This window comes from Lontra canadensis, unplaced genomic scaffold (genome assembly GCF_010015895.1).
Source record: "Lontra canadensis isolate GAN:19392208 unplaced genomic scaffold, GSC_riverotter_1.0 scaffold169, whole genome shotgun sequence".
NCBI lineage: Eukaryota > Metazoa > Chordata > Mammalia > Carnivora > Mustelidae > Lontra > Lontra canadensis.
Window position 1 is genome coordinate 1,679,511 of NW_022631163.1, and position 19,007 is coordinate 1,698,517.

General features: G+C 42.7%; 1 protein-coding gene, 1 long non-coding RNA gene and 1 other non-coding gene across 7 annotated transcripts in view; 2 read left to right on the forward strand and 1 right to left on the reverse strand.

The window, feature by feature from the left end:
* Positions 1–669: 669 nt before the first annotated feature.
* LOC116859996 lies at positions 670–8,442 on the reverse strand. Its single transcript, XR_004381247.1, has 3 exons — positions 8,216–8,442; positions 7,702–7,890; positions 670–916 (listed from the first exon to the last, which is right to left on the reverse strand). It is a non-coding gene; the product is annotated as an uncharacterized LOC116859996 (long non-coding RNA).
* A 73-nt stretch (positions 8,443–8,515) lies between these two features.
* SAMHD1 (SAM and HD domain containing deoxynucleoside triphosphate triphosphohydrolase 1) overlaps positions 8,516–19,007 on the forward strand; it is a 55,504-nt gene continuing 45,012 nt past the window's right edge. For 4 of the 5 annotated variants that reach the window (XM_032845763.1, XM_032845765.1, XM_032845764.1 and 1 more), the window contains exons 1-2: positions 8,517–8,806; positions 14,786–14,852. In XM_032845763.1, coding sequence (XP_032701654.1) covers positions 8,599–8,806; positions 14,786–14,852 — 275 coding nt within the window. In that variant the 5' untranslated portion in view covers positions 8,517–8,598. Of the gene's footprint in view, positions 8,807–14,785; positions 14,853–19,007 lie in introns of all 5 variants that reach the window. The other variant, XM_032845766.1, reaches the window with a different exon arrangement.
* On the forward strand, positions 12,872–12,978 carry LOC116860031. The gene has a single exon (XR_004381254.1). It is a non-coding gene; the product is annotated as a U6 spliceosomal RNA (small nuclear RNA).

The window sequence follows — 19,007 nt, forward strand, 5'->3', positions numbered from 1 at the left end:
AAGGGACTCCATTTTTAAAAAGGTTCCCTTTCTGCTGTTTCTCTGCTAAGGACCATTTCCTCATGCTCTGTATTTTGCATCTGAGTAAACCAGATGTCCAAACTTAGGCCAAACCAAACCAAAGAAGCTATGTTCCCACTCCAAGGTAAGACAGGAGAGTTAATCATTCTCTAAGTTTCCTCCTAGGCCCCCAAACACCTGCTAACATCTAAGAATTGGATTCCAGTCATGTTCCAGGACACTGGTTTCAAACAAACCTCTGTCAACACAGTCATCAGTCCCCCTACCTTTGGTGATTTACGGAGTAACACCTATTGTTCACCGGATACTCACCTCCAATCCGAATCCACCTTGGATTTCCAAAGCAAAATGTACTCTGGACCCGTTTCCAATATAAACCTCTAACCCCAAGCAACAGTGTGGCTCACTTTCCCAGGTCTCCCTGAACTCCATCTGCTATACTCTTATTGCTTATACCACTCCATAAACTCTGTGCTCACTTCCTCCTGGCTTGCATTTAAATTTTTTTTTTAATTTTTATTAACATATAATGTATTATTTGCCCCAGGGGGTACAGGTTTGTGAATTGTCAAGCTTACAAACTTCACAGCACTCACCATATCACATACCCTTCCCAGTGTCCATAACCCAACCCTCCTGGCTTGCATTTGATTTCAATCCTGTGCAAAGCCAAGGACCCTCTTGGCTGGTCCTGCAGGGCCCCTCTGGGTCCTTAGACCCAGCATGCCAACATCAGGATGGTGATGCGTTTATTAAAATCTCAGAGCAGGGAAGCCTTGAAACATCCGAATGGGCGCTTTCTTCTGGACAGTAAGGTGCCATCCAGGAGTTGGTACAATCAGAGTATGTCAGATGATTTCAAGACAAATGTCATTATCTGGTTATCATCAGGTTTCTATAACCAAAGTGAGAACAGGGAGTAGGGACTGAAAAATACACAGTTAATGACTTACTATACATCGGGCTGAGAGGAACATAAAACACAATTAAGTAGAGGAACATAACAACAACAAAAAGCCCAGAATGTGCAGCTAAATTAATGATATAACTAATATAACTTTAACCTTGCATTATGCTTTCAAAAGAGGTCCAGGAACCAAGCATCCAGCCTCAGAGATCTCTGGTGCCACTTCCTATAAGGACATCAGTTCTGTTAGATTAGGCTCCTACCTGTATGACTGCATTTAGCCTTAATATACCTCCTTAAAGAGGCCAGGGGTACCTGGCTGTCTCAGTTAGTAGAGCATGCAAATTTTTTCTTAAGATTTAATTAAATTTCATTCATTCATTCATTTATTGGAGAGAGAGCACAAGCAGGGGAGTGGCAGGTAGAGGGAGAAGCAGGCTCCCCACTGAGCAAGGAGCCTGATGTGGGAATTGATCCCAGAACCCTGGGATCATGACCCGAGCTGAAAGCAGATGCTTAATGACTAAGCCACCCAGGCATCCCAAGCATGCAACTCTTGATCTTAGGGTTCTGAGTTCAAGCCCCATGTTGAGAGGAGAGCCTAAAATAAATAAATGATAGATACATGGATAGATAGATAGACAGATACATACATACATACATAGAGCAAGCCCTGTCACACTGGGGACTGGAGATTCTGGGGGGACACAATTCAGTCCATAACAATATGGGCCCACTCAGTGAGTGGCAAGAACTTTCTCAGAGACAAAGATCTTTGTGAATTCAGCTAACAGACAGTGGTATTCACTAAGGATAGTATGACATGAGTAATGAGGAATCAGACTAAACTAGTCTAGATACCAATGTCACAACAAGGAAGAAAATCAGCCCTCTCAGATGGTAAAGTTATGATATGAAGTATTATCAGGGATGCTTTCAGCCACAAATGAGGGAAAATCCAAAGCTTCAAAGCATACACACACAAAAGAGAACATCCATCTTACACTGGCCTAAAAACTAAGGAAGTTTATTGGCTCATGAATTTGGAAGTACGAAGAGAGAATGAACTCTTGAGTTAACTCAGTCAAATGGCAAATATTTTCATCAAAGATCCAAGGTCAGGGCGCCTGGGTGGCTCAGTGGGTTGAAGCCTCTGCCTTCAGCTCCGGTCTGATCCCCGGGTCCTGGGATGGAGCCCCGCGTCGGGCTCTCTGCTCAGCAGGGAGCCTGCTTCCTCCTCTGTCTCTGCCTGCCTCTCTGCTTACTTGTGATCTTTGTCTGTCAAATAAATAAAGAAAATCTTAAAAAAAATAAATAAATAAAGATCCAAAGTTTATTGGGCCTGGCTGGCTCAGTCAGTGGAATGTACAACTCTTGATCTCAGGGTTGTGGCTTTGAGTCCCGGGCTGGATGTGGAGATTACTTTAAAAAAAAAATTTTTTTTTTCTGGGGTGCGTGGGTGGCTCAGTGGGTTAAGTCTCTGCCTTTGGCTCAGGTCATGATCAGGTCATGATCTCAGGGTCCTGGGATGGAGCCCTGCTTTGGGCTCTCTGCTCAGCAGGGACCCTGCTTCCCTCTTCCCCTCTGCCTGCCTCTCTGCCTACTTGTGATATCTCTCGTCAAATAAATAAATAAAATCTTTTTAAAAAAATCTGTTTTTTAAAAGATTTTGTTTATTTATTTGACAGAGAAAGACACACACACACGGTGAGAGAGGGAACACAAACAGGGAGAGTGGGAGAGGACCCTGGGATCATGACCTGAGCTGAAGGCAGATGCTTAACAACTAAGCCACCCAGGCACCCCTTTAAAAAATATCTTCAAGGCGCCTGAGTGGCTCAGTGGGTTAAAGCCTCTGCCTTCGGCTCAGGTCATGATCTCAGCGTCCTGGGATCGAGCCCCGCATCGGGCTCTCTGCTCAGCAGAGCCTGCTTCCTCCTCTCTCTCTGCCTGCATCTCTGCCTACTTGTGATCTCTGGCTGTCAAATAAATAAATAAAATCTTTAAAAAAAAAAAGTTCAAAAAATAAAAAAATAAATCTTTAAAAAGTAAAAAATAAATAAATAAAAGGATCCATGACATGAGTGGGGTGCCTGGCTGGCTCAGTCAATAGAACATGTGACTCCTGATCTTGGGGTGATGAGTTTGAGCCCCACAGTGCACAAAGAGTTTATTTTAAAAAAAAGTATCCATGAGTTATTTTTACCTAGCGGTACCCCGTCCCTGAAGTCTGGCCACTCCCTTATGTTTTTGAGCATCCTAATCCCCAAATACATGGTCACATCACCCCAAACATTGAGCCAGTTACAGGAAGTCACAATAAGCTAAACTCTAGGTTGGGATGGCCTGACCCTGTCTATGCCTAAAAGCAACAGAACTTGTATCAAGCTCAAGTTGCAGAAAAGAACAATTATTTTTAAAGATATATTTACTTATTTGGAATAAGTTGCAGAATGAGAGGTAGAGTCAAGCAAACAGGTGAGTGGGGAGCCCAACATGAAGCTTGATCTCATAACCCTAAGAATCAGACCTAAGCCAAAACCAAGAGTCAGCTGCTGAACTGACAGCACCACCCAGGTACCCCAAGAATAATGGTTCTTCTGACAGAACTAGTTGAAATCCCAAGCACTTAATACATGTGTGTGACCCTGGGCAAGTCATTTCACCTTTCTGAACTTCAGTTCCTTCCATGTTAAATGAGCATAACAACACCTCGGGTCTTTGTTCAGAACCAATTCTCTTCTTCTTGTACAGGACCTTGCCTTCTCATACAAGAGGTAACATGTGACCCGACTGGGTCAATTATCTTTTTTTTTTTTTTTTTTTTGATAGAGAGTGAGAGAGAGCCAGAGAGGGAGCACAAGCAGAGGGGAGGGACAGAGAGAGGAGCAGACTCCCCGCTAAGCCGAGAGCCCGATGCGGGGCCCTGAGACCATGATCCGAGCCAAGAGCAGATGCCCAACTGACTGAGCCACCCAGATGCCCCTTTTTTTTTTTTATTTTTTTGGGGGAGGGTGTCAGTTACCTTAAAACACAGCAGTTGGTCCAGGAATGAACATGATCCATGCTTGCTGAAGTTATTTTGTTGGAACTAGAGGAGCAGAAGCTTTCCTTCATTTCATCTCCTCCAAGTCTCTGCTAAAATAGCACTTTCTCAAAAGGCGTATTATGACTACCTTATCCAAAATTGTGACTCTGTCCTTCTCCACTCCTCTTAAAATTTTTTCCATATCACTAACTTCTAATATGTTTGCTACTTTTTAAAAAATATTTATTTATTTATTTATTTATTTATTTGAGAGAAAGTGAGAGAGTACATGAAGGAGGGAGAGGGCAGAGGGAGAGGGAGAAGATACTTCTCACCAAGCAGGGAGCCCCACGTGGGGACCAATCCCAGGAACCTGAGATCACGACCTGAACTGAAAGCAGTTGCTTAACTGAGCCATCCAGGCGCCCCTATTTACTACTGACTGAGCCACACAGAGGGCCCATAAAAGATAATAGTTCTTGAATGAATGGATGAATGTATTTATAACCAAATAAGTCTAACTAGTATAATAGGTATGGACTGAGGTTATTATAAGGATTAGAAAATATGGATAAAAAGTAAAGCACATGTAGGATGTCTGAGTCATAGTAGGTACTCAAATATGGTAACTATTGTCATTCTGCAAGGTCTCTTTTTTCAAAGATTCCGAGACCTGGAAATGAGTTTCTTCTTTCACGAAACAGAAAAAGGTTTATGGGGATGCCTGGGTGGCTCAGTTGGTTAAGTATCTGCCTTCAACTCAGGTCATGATCCTGGGGTCACCGGATAAGACCTGCTTCGGGCTCCTTACTTGGTGGGAAGTCTGCTTCTCCCTCCAGCTTGTGCTCTCTGTTTCTCTCTCTCTGCCAAATAGATAAATAAAATCTTTTTTTTGTTGTTGTTTGTTTTATGTTTTTTTAAAGATTTTATTTATTTATTTGACAGACAGAGATCACATGTAGGCAGAGAGGCAGGCAGAGAGAGAGAGGAGAAAGCAGACTTCCCTCGGAGCAGAGAGCCAGATTCGGGCTTGATCCCAGGACCCTGGGATCATAACCTGAGCCGAAGGCAGAGGCTTTAACCCACTGAGCCACCCAGGCGCCCCTAGATAAATAAAATCTTAAAAAAAGAAAAAAAATTTTGTGGAGCACCTACCAGGAAGTGACCTTTACATATATACACATTTTGCTTTCCACGTTTTCCTTCCTGAGCATTATTTTTATCAGATGAGAAAATTAATTATTATTTATTTATTTATTTTATTTATTTATTTGACACAGAGACAGATCACAAGTAGGCAGAGAGGCAGGCAGAGAGAGAGGAGGAAGCAGGCTCCCCACTGAGCGGAGAGCCCGATGCGGGGCTCGATCCCAAGACCCTGGGATCATGACCTGAGCCGAAGACAGAGGCTTTAACCCACTGAGCCACCCAGGCGCTCCAATTATTATTTTTTTAAATAATTTTGGCTTGGTGGCACCTGGCAGGCTTAGTTGGTGGATCGTGCAACTCTCGATCTCAGTGTTGTGAGTTCAAGGCCCATGTCAGGTGTAGACCCTACTTAAAAATAAAAAATGAATTTTAGCTTGGCTTTGGGATTTGTGGCAAATGTTTTAAAAAAAAAAAAAAGAATATCTTAAGGAGGCTAGGTTCAGCGAAGGGTGAAGAGGAAGTGAAACAGAAAATGACAGCTGGCATTGAGAACCAGCAGCACTGGTTGAAGAGGAAGCTGTGGAGAGATACAAAACCACATGATTAATGCTGACAGAAATAAAATTCCCCAGCTCAGCTCGGTGGGTGGAAGGTAGCTATGTAAGGGCAGGGAAAAATCCTTGGGGATATTCAAGGTCATGAAGCAATGGGCCTTCAGTTAATGGACATTACAGATTTTTCAAGTGTGAACTATGACAAGTTTGGCATCAGAGGAGAGGTTGACCTGTCATTTCTTTCAAGGTGACCAGAGCACCAGAGGGCCTGGTAACTATTCTCATGTTGTAGAAAGGCGAGATAGAAAAAGATCACTGGGGCTGTGAGTGGACTTCACTGCCCTGGCAAACTGGAAAGCACTGAAGTTTTGGAGTCAGCTGCAAGTCTCCATTCTGTCACTTACTAGCCATGTGACCTTGAGCAAGTAACCAACAACCTTGCTCAAGATTTAGGACCCCTAGAAAAGAAGGGATAAGGAGATAAATAATAAACATGGCATTAAATGACACTCTTGGACAAACACAAAAAAAACAGAAAATTAAAGTTCTCAAAAGCAACTGCTTTGAACAAATCCAGTCGATTAAATTTAAAACCCTGCTTATATCACGTTCTACTGCCAAGGAAACCTTGCAGTCAGGGGAGATTTTCCCACAAGTCTAAAAAAATACAAGTTTTCAAGCCAGCCATTTCCAAGTTGAAATAGGCTTTCATTCATGGGCTATTCATTGTCTCTTTTACCCCTTTGTTTGGGTTTCACGAGTCTTGGCAACTCTGTTCTTTTCTCAAATTATTCTGGCACTTAAGGGTATTTTTGCTGAGCCTGGCCCTTCTGTGCAGATGGAGGGCAAGTTCCAGGCTTCATCACTTACTAGCTGTGTGACCATGAGCAAATTATTACTTATTTCTCTCTCTGTAGCTCAGTTCCTTACACCCTAGGATTGTTATGATACATACATTAATTAATATTTGTAAAGCCCAGGTGCCTGGGTGGCTCAGTGGGTTAGTCTCTGCCTTAGGCTCAGGTCATGATCCCAGGGTCCTGAACCCCCGAATGGGGCTCTCTGCTCAGCAGGGAGCCTGCTCCCCTCCATCCCGCCCACCTGCCTCTCTGCCTATTTGTGATCTCTGTCAAATAAATAAAATCTTTTTAAAAAATTTGTAAAACCCTTAGAACAATGCCTGGCATCAGAGTAAAGATCTAAGTGTATGCTAAGAATATTTTATGGGGTGACCAGCTGGCTCAGTCAGTAGAACATGCACTTGATCTCAGGATTTTGAGTTCAAGCCCCACACTGGCTGTAGAGATTGCTTTAAAAAAAAAAGATATTTTGCTCTCTACCAGACCACTAGTTCATACTGCTTAATGCTAATCTGTTTCATTCATCCTTTTTTTAAAATTACATGTTTTGTTTTGCCTTTTTAAGTTATCTCCATACCCAGAGTGAGGCTCAAACTCATGACCCCTGGGATCAAGTGTCAAATGCTCTACTAACTGAGCCAGCTAGGTGCTTATTCATCCCTTATCTCCTAGACGGGTCTATGGCTGGGTTAATGGTGTGGTGTATTGGCTTTAGTGTTGGGAGTAGTGGTCCTATTACCAGTTAACTGCACACACTAGGATTTATAGGGAAGTTTGGTCATGCCCCTGAGTGATTAAGGTGATGGGGACATGCCTCTCATTTTTATAGGCTGTTACCACCAGGTGGTAAAAATCCTTGAAAATAAGTTTTAAGTAATGTTGAAAAAGAAACAGGCCCAAAATAAAGTCACCTGTGCTAAGCCCCATATTAGCAAATCAAGACTTACTATCTAGCCTAATTGCAGTTTCAACCTTTCCCAGGACTGTGGACTTTAGTCAGTCTGGAATTTCCTGGCCAACACTGGTGAGGCAGCAGCCTGGTAGACTCCTGCCTTTCCCCCAAAGTTGGGTGATTTTGCCTAAAATTATCCTTTCTTTTGCTGTGACTTCCTTGTCTTACCCCCTTTCTGCCTTTAAAAATCTTTCATTTTGTACAGCTCCTCGGAGCTCCTTTCTCCTCACCAGATGGGATGCTGCCCTATTCATGGATCATTGAGTAAAGCCAGTTAGATCTTCAAATCTACTCAGGTGAATTTTGTTTAACAGTAATCAGATTGGCCACTTCCTTTCCTCTGGACAGGGAGTTGGAATAGGGAGAGGAGTTGAGGATTCTTTTGGAGAGAAGTCTAAAGTCTGCTTCTGTATGGAATCCTGTAGATAAGAGTTTACGGATATGTGTAAGACTGATGAATCACAGACCTGCCCTCCCCCCCCAATAATATACATTACTTAAAAAAAAAAAAAAAAAAGTTTATGGATAGGAACCCCCGGGCCCTCTAACTGCCCAGAAATACTGTAGAACCTGCAGCGCAATAAGACTACCTTCATATCAGATTTGAAATCATTCCATGGTTTTCCAGATCAGCTTCTTGCCCATTTTTCTCTAATTGAGATGATGGCCAGCCTGAGGGCCTTTTAGGTTTCTTTAAGTTTGGGGCATCTGAAACATGGCCAAGGGTATACCTGGGATACTCACTTGGAGGAAGGCACCCTCAATTTACCAGAAGAGCCCCTGCTCCGGACTGTGAGAGGATTTCCACGGGTCTTAGGTACAGTCTTTCCTCACCTCGTCCTTACTAGCACGGCCTTGGCTCTGCTTCTAGTCTCTCTCCCTTTCTGTAAACTCCCGGACCTGTAGAGGACCATTGGGCTGTCATTGCGCCTGCGCACGAGGGCCTGGTGGCTGAAGTGGCTGGGCTGCCCAGCCCCAAGGTCTAAGCTGTCAGTACGCCTGCGCGGGAGGCCAGTTGGCTGGCAGCGCTGTGCGGACTCGTCCTCAGCGACCGGCAGACAGTGCGCTTGCGCGCGGTGTAAGCGCCGCGGTTCTTGACTGTACTGTGCCGGGCTCTGGTGGTAGCCATGCAGGGAGCCAACTCGGAACAGCCCTTCAAGCGGCCCCGATGCGATGGCAGCCCAAGAACCCCTCCAAACAACCGTTCCGCGGCGGCGGAGAGGTCACCGGGCCCCGAGCTCCTCCCAGATCCCCAGCTCTGGGGCCCGGAGCAGGTGTGCCGCTTCCTAGAGCGCAGTGGCTTCGGTGATCCCCGACTACTGGACCGCTTCCGAGGTAGCAGGGCTAGAGGGCTGAGGGGCCAGGGGACGGCGACCGGAGGCGGAGGCTGAGGGCCTGAGGAGAGGGCGCCCTGGGGCAGTGAGCTGGGGGCCTCAAAGAGGTCCCGAAGCGGGGAAGGGAGACCTGCTCGGGGAGGTACCCAAGAGGTGGACCTGAGGCGCCGAGCCAGGGTTGACCTGAGGCGGAGAACGGAAACCTGAGGCGGAGAGCCCTCCTGAGCAGGGGCCCTGAAGCAGGGAAGGAAGAGCTGCGCGGGGAGGCACCCGCAGGGGTGGACCTGAGGCGGAGTGGGGGACGGGGGAGGCCCCTACGGGAGGAATGACCTGCGTCTGAGAACGGAAACCTGAGGCGGCGAGGAGAGAGCAGGCGCTGGGAGGTACAGAAGGCGCCCGGAGTGCACCCTGAGATGGAGTAAGGAGAAATGGGGCTTTTGGGGTTGGGGACCTTCTGGAAGAAAGACAGCTTTGGGGACTGTGAACTTGGGTGGGGCGCCTGGTCTGATGCTGGTGGGTTTCTTTGGAAACTTGCCACCTCAGCGCGGGATAGGCGGACTCAGTTCCTTTTCTTAGAACGTTTTCCCCCAGACCTGTGATTCAGGCACCCCGGGCTCAGGAGACCCCTCCGTGCTACTACTGCAGCTCCTTGAACACTTGCCACCTTAGAGTATGTGCTGCTGCTTTTAAGTTTCTGTTTCCTCCCATCATCTCTCAAGGCTAGGAGGGCTTTTCCTAAGGGAGAGGAAGCATGCTTTGTTAATCCCTGAATCCCCATTGCCTTACCGTAGCATCCCAGTAGGGCTCAATATGTTTGACTGTACTTGTAGAGCTTGGTAATGTTTATGTTTTGCTCTCCAAAATCCGTTTCCCTAGTTAAATCTGAGCACTGAACTTCCAGCAGCCCACAATTTGGCCACATCTCTTGGGGAGATGTGTGGGTTGTGAATTTTAAGCAACTGGCTCAAGTTCAAGTATCCATCCACTTGAAATCTACTCAACTTCCCCTAATGGATATGAAGTTTAACCTCTCTCTGTCTTATCCTCTGAAGTGTTCTATAGGAAGATGGTATCATTTACAAATTTAGTAAACTTCTGCAATTATGGGGTGGAGTCCCATTTATCTAGGGTAGGAGGAACTTTAACTATTGAAAGAGTTAAAAAATATAGATTGATGGTGTTGGGAATTGTAATTCTCTTTTCTTCTCTACCCTTTGGTTTTCCTCCACTCTGGATGGAATCTTTCTCTGAATAGCAATAGGTGGGAATGAAGTAGTTTTATATTTTATGTCTCCAAAATATGATTGACTATGTTGTTGGCTCTCTGTTTTAATGGTGTTGTTGTTGTACTCTTCTTTTTTAATTTATTTTTTATTTTTTAAAGATTTTATTTGTTTATTTGTCAGAGATCACAAGTAGGCAGCAAGGCAGGCAGAGAAAGAGAGGAGGAAGCAGGCTCCCCGCTGAGCAGAGAGCGATCCCAGGACCCTGGGACCATGACCTGAGCTGAAGGCAGAGGCTTTAACCCACTGAGCCACCCATGCGCCCCTGTTTTTCTTTTTTTAAAGATTTTATTTATTTATTTGAAAGAGAGAGAGACAGAAATAATGACAGAGATCATAAGTGGGGAGGAGAGGAAGAAGCAGGCTCCCTAGGGCTCCATCCCAGCACCCTGGGACCATGACCTGAACCGAAGCCGAGCGCTTAACCGACTGAGCCACTCAGGTGCCCCTCAGTGATGTTCTGAAGAATAATTCATCAACCATCAGAATCATCTTTTCTCTTGAGCCCACAGTCTAATACTAGTCTAATACTAGCAGAATTCGAATTCACTACATGCTTTTTTTTTTCCCTTCAAGATTTTATTCCTTTATTTGACAGAGATCACAAGTAGGCAGAGAGGCAGGCAGAGAGGAGGAAGGAGGCTTCCTGCTGAGCAGAGAAGCCCGATGCGGGGCTTGATCCTAGGGCTCTGGGATCATGACCCAAGCTGAAAGCAGAGGCTTTGCCCCTCTTTTTTTTTTTTTTTTTTTTTTAAGATTTTATTTATTTCAGAGAGAGAAAGTGCGAGTGCATGAGCAGGGGTGTGGGGTAGAGGGAGAGGGAGAAGCATACTCCTCTGCTGAGCCGGGAGTCCAACCTGGCTGGATCCCAGCATCCTGGGATCATGACCTGAGCTGAAGGCAGACTCTTAGCCAACTGAGCCACCCAGGCGCCCCTCACTACATGCTTTTAATTGGTACAAAAAAAAAACCACAAAAAACAAAAAGCAAACAAACTGACCACATGTTACAATTGTTCATTTCTTTTTTCTTTTAAAGTTCTTTATTTTTATTTTTTAATTAAACAATTTTTTTTGAAGACTCATTTATTTATTCTCAGAGAAAGAGTGCAGGGCGGGGAGAGGCAGGGAGAGGGAGAGAGAGAATCCCAAGCAGACTCCCTACTGAGCCCAGAGCTCAATTCTGGGCTCCATCCCACAGCCATGAGATCTCAATCCCATGACCCTGAGATCTCAACCAAAGCAGAAATCAAGAGTTGGACCCTCACGTAAGGTGCCATCGAGGTGCTCCAAGATTTTTTTTTTTTTTTTAAGTAATCTGTATACCTATCAGGGGCTCAAACTTAAAACCTCAAGCTCAAGAGTCATAGGTTCCACTGGCTGAGCCAGCCAGGCACCCCACAACTGCTCATTTCTTAACTGTTTGTTTTGTCTTGACCAAAGATTAGTCAGGCTTCTCTCTCTCTTAGAGGGCCCTGAACTCTTGCTTGCCGCTAAACTGGAGCAAGCACTAAGAAAGTGGAATACTCCATGATCAGCTTCTCTTGGAACCGGCTGAGCATAGCAGGATATTGTCATGTCAGACCCCAGTGGGGTCACTTCCTTCCTAAAGGTTCTGCTTGCCCCTCCTTTACCTGATAAAAAACAGCAGCACCTTCTTCTGTTTGACTTTGGAGATTTCTGAAATCTCAACATTCTCCCTATTGCAATAGTCTTTCTTTCTAATCCCTTAGTTTGGATTTATTTATTTATTTATTTTAAAAGATTTTATTTATTTATTTGTCAGAGAGAGAGAGAGGGAGTGAGCACAGGCAGACAGAGTGGCAGGCAGAAGCAGAGGGAGAAGCAGGCTCCCCGACGAGCAAGGATCCCTATGTGGGACTCGATCCCAGCTGGGATCATGACCTGAGCCGAAGGCAGCCGCTTAACCAACTGAGCCACCCAGGCGTCCCTGGATTTATTTTTATTTGGCAAAACTACTTACAAAGTGTTGGTCTCTTTCATTTTTTTTTTTTTTTAAGATTTTATTTATTTATTTGACAGAGAGAGACACAGAGGCAGAAGGAACACAAGCAGGGGGAGCCACGGAGGGAAGAGAGAGAAGCAGGCTTCTCACTGAGCCCAAGGCAGACTCTTAACCAACTGAGCCACCCTGGCAACCCTAAATAGGAAAATATTTAAAGATTGATAATAAGAGAAATGGGTAATCCAGTGGAGTTGATGGAAGTGTCTATTGGGTCAAACCATGGATTGCTTGGTAATACTTTTTTACTTAGGAAATTTCACTTGTAGGAATTTACAGATAGAATTGTACAGGTCCAAAGAAATATATTCAAGGTCATTCTTTTAACCATTGGTTATAAATAGCAAAAGTAGAAATAATCTATCCATTGATTATAGTTATATATAATAGTGATACCTAACATTTCCTCAGCATTTACTTTGTGTGAAGTACGGTTCTGTGTACTTTTCATATTTTATCTTGTAAAATCTTTACAACAACTATCATATTGGTTTAGGTATACTCATTTTAACGTATACTCATTTAGGTATCCTCATTTCTGAGCATAAGGCTCAGAAAAAAAATTGGTTAAATATACTATGGGGCATTGAATTGTAGAATATAAGGCAGCCATTAAAAATGATGTGGTTTAATAAAATTGACAGAAAAGATTTCTGTGACATCATAGGTGTGAAAAAATAAATTATAAACAACATAATTCCATTTGTGGAAAACTACATAATTGCATAGCTCAGGATCTTTTTAGAAAAATATGTCCTCAAGTGCTTGCTTCAGCAGCACATATACTAAAATTGGAACGATACAGAGAAGATTAGCATGGCCCCTGCACAAGGATGACTCAAAAAAAAAATAAGTCTTCAAGTTTATTAGTATTTTTTAATTTTAAGTTTAAAAATTAAATTTTTTTTTTTTTTAAGTGGGCTCCATGTCCTGTATGGAGCCCAATGCGGAGCTTGAACTCAGAACCCTGAGATCAAGACCTGAGCTGAGATTAAGAGTTGGATGCTAACCAACTAAGCCACCCAGGCTCCTGAAGTTTTTAGAATTTTTATTTAAGGAATCTCTACATCCAAAGTGGGGTTCAAACTCAACAACCTCAAGATCAAAAGTTGCATACTTTACTGGCTGAGCCAGCCAGGCATCTCAAATATGTCTTAAAGATTATTGAGGGTATTTTTAGAAAACCAGGATAGCACTAGAGTAAAAATACAAAATGAAATTTTACTGAACTTGAAATTGTTCTTTTTTTCCTTTTTTGTGTGTTTTAAGTAGGATGGACATAGCCTATCACAGGATTCGAACTCACAACCATGAGATCAAGAACTAAGCCAAGATCAAGAGTCTGCCACTCAACCTACTGAACCACCTAAGTGCTCCCAGGCTATGGTTTTGGCTTGACTATTCTATGAACAATAGATTTACACTTCTTTCCCACCCCCATTCCCCACCCTAAACCTCACCTGTTTGAGAAGGAAGCTGCCAATTTTGCAACTTGGAATTCCCTGCAAATAATTTTTCAAATAATTTTTAAAATTTCACTTGAGGGTCGCCTGGGTAGTGCAGTCCTTTAAGCGCTCGACTCTTGGCTTCAGCCCAAGTCTTGCTTTCAAGGTCATGACATCGAGCCCTGCCTGCATCAGGATCTGTGGAGTCTACTTGAGGCTCTCTGTCCCTCTCCCTCTGTCCCTCCTCCCTGTGCACTCACTCGAACACACACGCTCTCTCACAAATCAATCAATCAATCAATCTTTAAAAAATTTTACTTGATTTGGGGCGCCTGGGTGGCTCAGTGGGTTAAAGCCTCTGCCTTCGGCTCAAGTCATGATCCCAGAATCCTGGGATCGAGCCCCACGTCAGGCTCTCTGCTCAGCAGGAAGCCTGCTTCCTCCTCTCTCTCTGCCTGCCTCTCTGCCTACTTGTGATCTCTGTCTGTCAAATAAATTAATAAAATCTTAAAAAAAATGTTTTACTTGATTTATCAAAAAAAGCCTGTTGATATAGTTATCTAATTAAAATGAAGACTTTCCAAGTGGCAGGGGGTCCTGGCTGCTCAGTCAGTAGAGCATGTGGCTCTTAAACCTGGGGTTGTGAGTTTGAGCCCCATGTTGAGAAAAAACCTTTCCAAGTGACAAATGAAAATGTGGTACTTAGGGGCACCTGGGTGGCTCAGTTGGTTAAGTGTCTGCCTTCAGCTCAGGTCATGATCCCAGGGTCCTGGAATCGAGCCCCACATGGGGCTTCCTGCTCAATTGGGAGTCTGTTTCTGCCTCTGCCTCTGCCCTCTGCCACCTGCTCATGCTCTCTCTCTCTCTCCCATAAATAAATAAAATCTTTTTTTTTTTAGATTTTATTTATTTGTTTATTTATTTGACATAGGGAGAGAGATCACAAGTAGGCAGAGAGGCAGGTAGAGGGAGAGTGGGAAGCAGGCTCCCTGCTGACCTCATGACGTGGGCCAAAGGCAGGGGCTTAACCCACTGAGCCAACAGGCTCCCCTCATAAATAAATAAAATCTTAAAAAAAAGAAAATGGTACTTAACACAATTCATTACCTGGAGTGGGTGGTTAGTAAATGTCAATCTGAGTAAATTCTGGCAAATCTAAATTAAAAGAAGTAAAAAAGCATATGCTGTAAATATTGAAACCATTTTTTCTTTTTTCTCTTTCTTCCAAAGAAAATAAAATCACAGGTTTGACACTGCTCCATCTTAATGAGTCTGATCTTGAAAGTCTTGGAATAAGGTAAGAATGATAAAATTCACCTTGTAGCCAAGCATACTTATGACCTTTTTATTCACCTCTAAGGGACAAAGCCCATAATCTATTAACTGTCCTCATTTTAAATCTAGAGAGGGGTGGGGTTAGGGACATTGGGGAGGGTATGTGCTATGGTGAGTGTTGTGAAGTGTGTAAACTTGGCGATTCACAGACCTGTACCCCTGGGGATAAAAATATATGTTTATAAAAAATAAAAATTAAAAAATAAATCTAGAGAGTGTTTTAAAACAGAAGCCCTTGCCTGCTGGTTAACACAGTTGTTCTTGTTTTTGTCGTGCAATTCCTATGTTACTATTGCTAATGATTCCTATTTTACAAAATTTTGCTGACAAGCCTTCAAGAAGTTTCAGTGATCAACTTTTTACTCTCAAGTTCAGAATAATTGGATTATACACACCATAAAATATATAACAACTGATGGGGAGAACTGTTGGCAAGAAAAATCAAGGCTGTAGCCTATCTTGAACAAGTTTCTAGGTCTTCCTAAAGCTATCTCAAGACTGAAATGTATGCCTGGTATTAGATTTAAAGATGCAGTCGAAAGTAGTTTCATCCTTTTTTGGTTGTGTGATTTGGGACAAATAATTTAACTCTTCAGTTTCTTTTTTTTTTTCTTTTTTCTTTTCTTTTTTTTTTAAAGATTTTTTATTTATTTATTTGACAGACAGAGATCACAAGTAGGCAGAGAGGCAGGCAGAGAGAGAGAGAGGAGGAAGCAGGCTCCCTGCTGAGCAGAGAGCCTGATTCAGGGCTCGATCCCAGGTCCTTGGGATCATGACCTAAATTGAAGGCAGAGGCTTTAAACCACTGAGCCACCCAGGCGCCCCAACTCTTCAGTTTCTATACCTGTCAAATGGAAAATAATAACGAGACAATGTACATAAAGTGATTCGCATGTTGGCCCTTAATAAATTATAGATAGAGATCCCTATATAAGGTGGGGGGTTTCAGGGTCTAGATTAGTGTGGATCCACTTTAAAGATCACAGATGAGGAGCAAATATTTAAATATTCCTTAAAATGGAGACTTTGGGGTTTTTTTTGTTGTTTTTTTTTTTTTTTAGAGAATTGGCAACAGTGGTGAAATAAGGTTTTTTCCTTCTGGAATTCCATTTAGCTAAATGTTCGTAGTAACAGTAACCAAAGAATCAAAACAAAGGATTATACTGAATTACTTCCTGCACTATTGTTTAGTAGTTGATAATAGAAGCAAATTGTGAGAAAAGATAACCTTAGAACATTTTTTTTAACCTTAGGACATTTACTTGAATTTTAATAAATGTGTCCTTTGGATCAGAATCTTCAAGAGCCTCATCTTGCCTCTTTCATAATCACATTTCAGCCCACTCAGTCCCCCCAAAGTCCCCCTTACTAATTCTTTTTTTTTTTTATTTTTTATAAAGATTTTATTTATTTATTTAACAGAGAGAGAGATCACAAGTAGGCAGAGAGGCAGGCAGAGGGAGAGAGGGGGAAGCAGGCTTTCTGCTGAGCAGAGAGCCCAATGCGGGGCTCGATCTTAGGACCCTGAGATCATGACCTGAGCTGAAGGCAGAAGTATAACCCATTTAGCCACCCAGGCGCCCACTAAGGTATAATAATTGCTTACTATTTTAATTGAATTGCATTTGCTCTAAAAGAGTCTTGCTTTTAAAGAGAACCATTTACTTTGTGGACCTGGATACTACTATTTATTCAACAAATATTTATGGAGGGTCCACTGAGTGTTAGGAAGTTTTCTAGGAACTTGGGAGACATGAGTGAACAAAATAGAATTTCAGCGGAACATTATCCAGCACAGCTTGTTACCTACCTTATAACTCTGAGGTGGATTCTTCAGAACTCCTCAGGGCTGTGTTTTCCAATGCAGCAGCCACTAGCTCCATGTTTAAATTAATTAAAATTAAATTAAAGTTTCAATTCCTCACCTAGCCATATTTCAAGTGCTCAGTAGCCACTTATGACTAGTGGCTACCATGTTGGACAGGGCAGATATAGGACATTTCCATTATGGCAGAATTCTGCTGTATAAAGCTGCCTTTGATGATCCCAGTAGGACCAGTCAAAGTTGTTAACAGTAGTACAAGTTCAACCAATTTATTAATATAGCCTTGTACTCTTTTCCCCTCCTTTCCGCTTTCACCTTTCCTAGGATTCATATCCTAAAATAAATGACCTATCTGTAAGCTCTTGTCTGAGACTCTGCTTTCTAGTGGGGAACCAGTTTAGACAAGTAGTTAAATTTTCTCAAGTTTATGATCAACCATTGATTTAAAAATTTTTTTATTAACATATGTGTTAACATATGTATTTATTAACATAATGTATTTTTTGCCCAGGGATACAGGTCTGTGAATCATCAGGCTTACACTAAAAGGTTTTGCTAACAAGTAAAAAACATTGGTATATTAAATGTTCTTATCAGTTGTAAGAAATTTTAGATTTCAAAAATTATAACATACCGAAATAAAATCTTACTATAGTCTAACTATGGCCTGTGACTACTTTAAAGATTTATTTCCTTATTATTATTTTTTTTTTTTTTAGAGAGAGAGAATGCACCCGTGTGCACGACGTGGGGGTGGAAGGACCAGAAGGAAAGTTAGAGAAATAGGCTCCCCACTGAGCATGGAGCCCCACACAGGGCTAGATCTCACCAACCTGAGATTATGACCTGAGCTGAGATCATGCATGACCTGAGCTGAAATCAAGAGTTGGAGGAGGCTCAACCGACTAAGCCACCGAGGCACCCCTGCCCATGACTACTTTAAATTTTTATTTAAAGTACTGTTTATTTTGGGGTGCCTGGATGGCACAGTCGGTTTGGCCCCTAGCTCTTGATTTCAGCTCAGTCATGATCTTGGGATCTTGGATCTGGTCTATGTTGGGCTCCATGCTCAGCAGGGAGTCTGCTTGAGGGTTCTCTCCTCTCCCTCTGCCCCACCCCCCACTCACACACAGGGGCTCTCTCTCCCTCTTTCTAGAATAAATAAATAAATCTTCAAAATGTATATGTATATTACTGTATTTTGTTATAGCCTTTGTTAAAATAAAACTGCTAGGTTGGTTTTGGTTGGCTATTTTTATGTACTTTAACCAGTGATTTCTTTGTGAATAGTTTCTTTTTGGGTTTTATTAAATGATGAATGTTGAGTATTAGTTCAGGGAAATATTGGGCAGTGAGATTGGTTTAGGTTTGCTATCTTATGCTGTGACTCGTGGTTATACTCAACTGTGCGACGATACTTCACCTCACTCAGTTTTAGATCACCTATAACTACTTCTCCAAGCTTGGCCTTTCCCTTCAACAACCTGATGAAGATGATAAGGAAATAGGAAAACACAAGGCATGATGCTTTATGATTTATCAGCCGTAGTAATGCTTCTGTACATCCCAAGAATATCATTCATAGATTTTGTAGTTATAATGAGTCATAGAGTACAATAGAGAGGCCAATTGTAGTGATTCTGACTATCTAGGACTTTGAGTGCAAGATTTATTTTTCAGTCTAATTAGCTAGTAGATTAGTAAATTCTTCCCCTTTGCCTGCTGCTTCTGTTAATAATTAGCCAGGTGTCAGGCTAACTTGCTTGGACCAGTAAGCGTAAATGATGCAGGACAATGAATTATAGGATTTTGATCTGTTTATGTTAAATCCTATTAAATTTATTTATTGAAACTAGAGCATATAGGGATTACCTACAATGGAAGATGGGTACAAGTAAAGGTATAACCTTCGTATAGATTTGATTTTTGCGTGAGTCATACCTAGTACTCATATTTTTCCTGTGCTATGGATAAGAATATTTATGTACTGAAAAAGGCCGAGGGACGCCTGGGTGGCTCAGTTGGTTAAGCAGCTGCCTTCGGCTCAGGTCATGATCCCAGCATCCTGGGATCAAGTCCCATATCGGGCTCCTTGCTCGGCAGGGAGTCTGCTTCTCCCTCTGTCTCTGCCTGCCTCTCTGCCTACTTGTGATCTCTCTCTCTCTCTGACAAATAAGTAAATAAAATCTTAAAAAAAAAAAAAAAAGGCCGAGTGATTTCCACCCCCACCAAGGTCACACAGAGTCTGTGTACAGATACGAATCACTTCTGATTTCAAAGTCCTTTTTCATG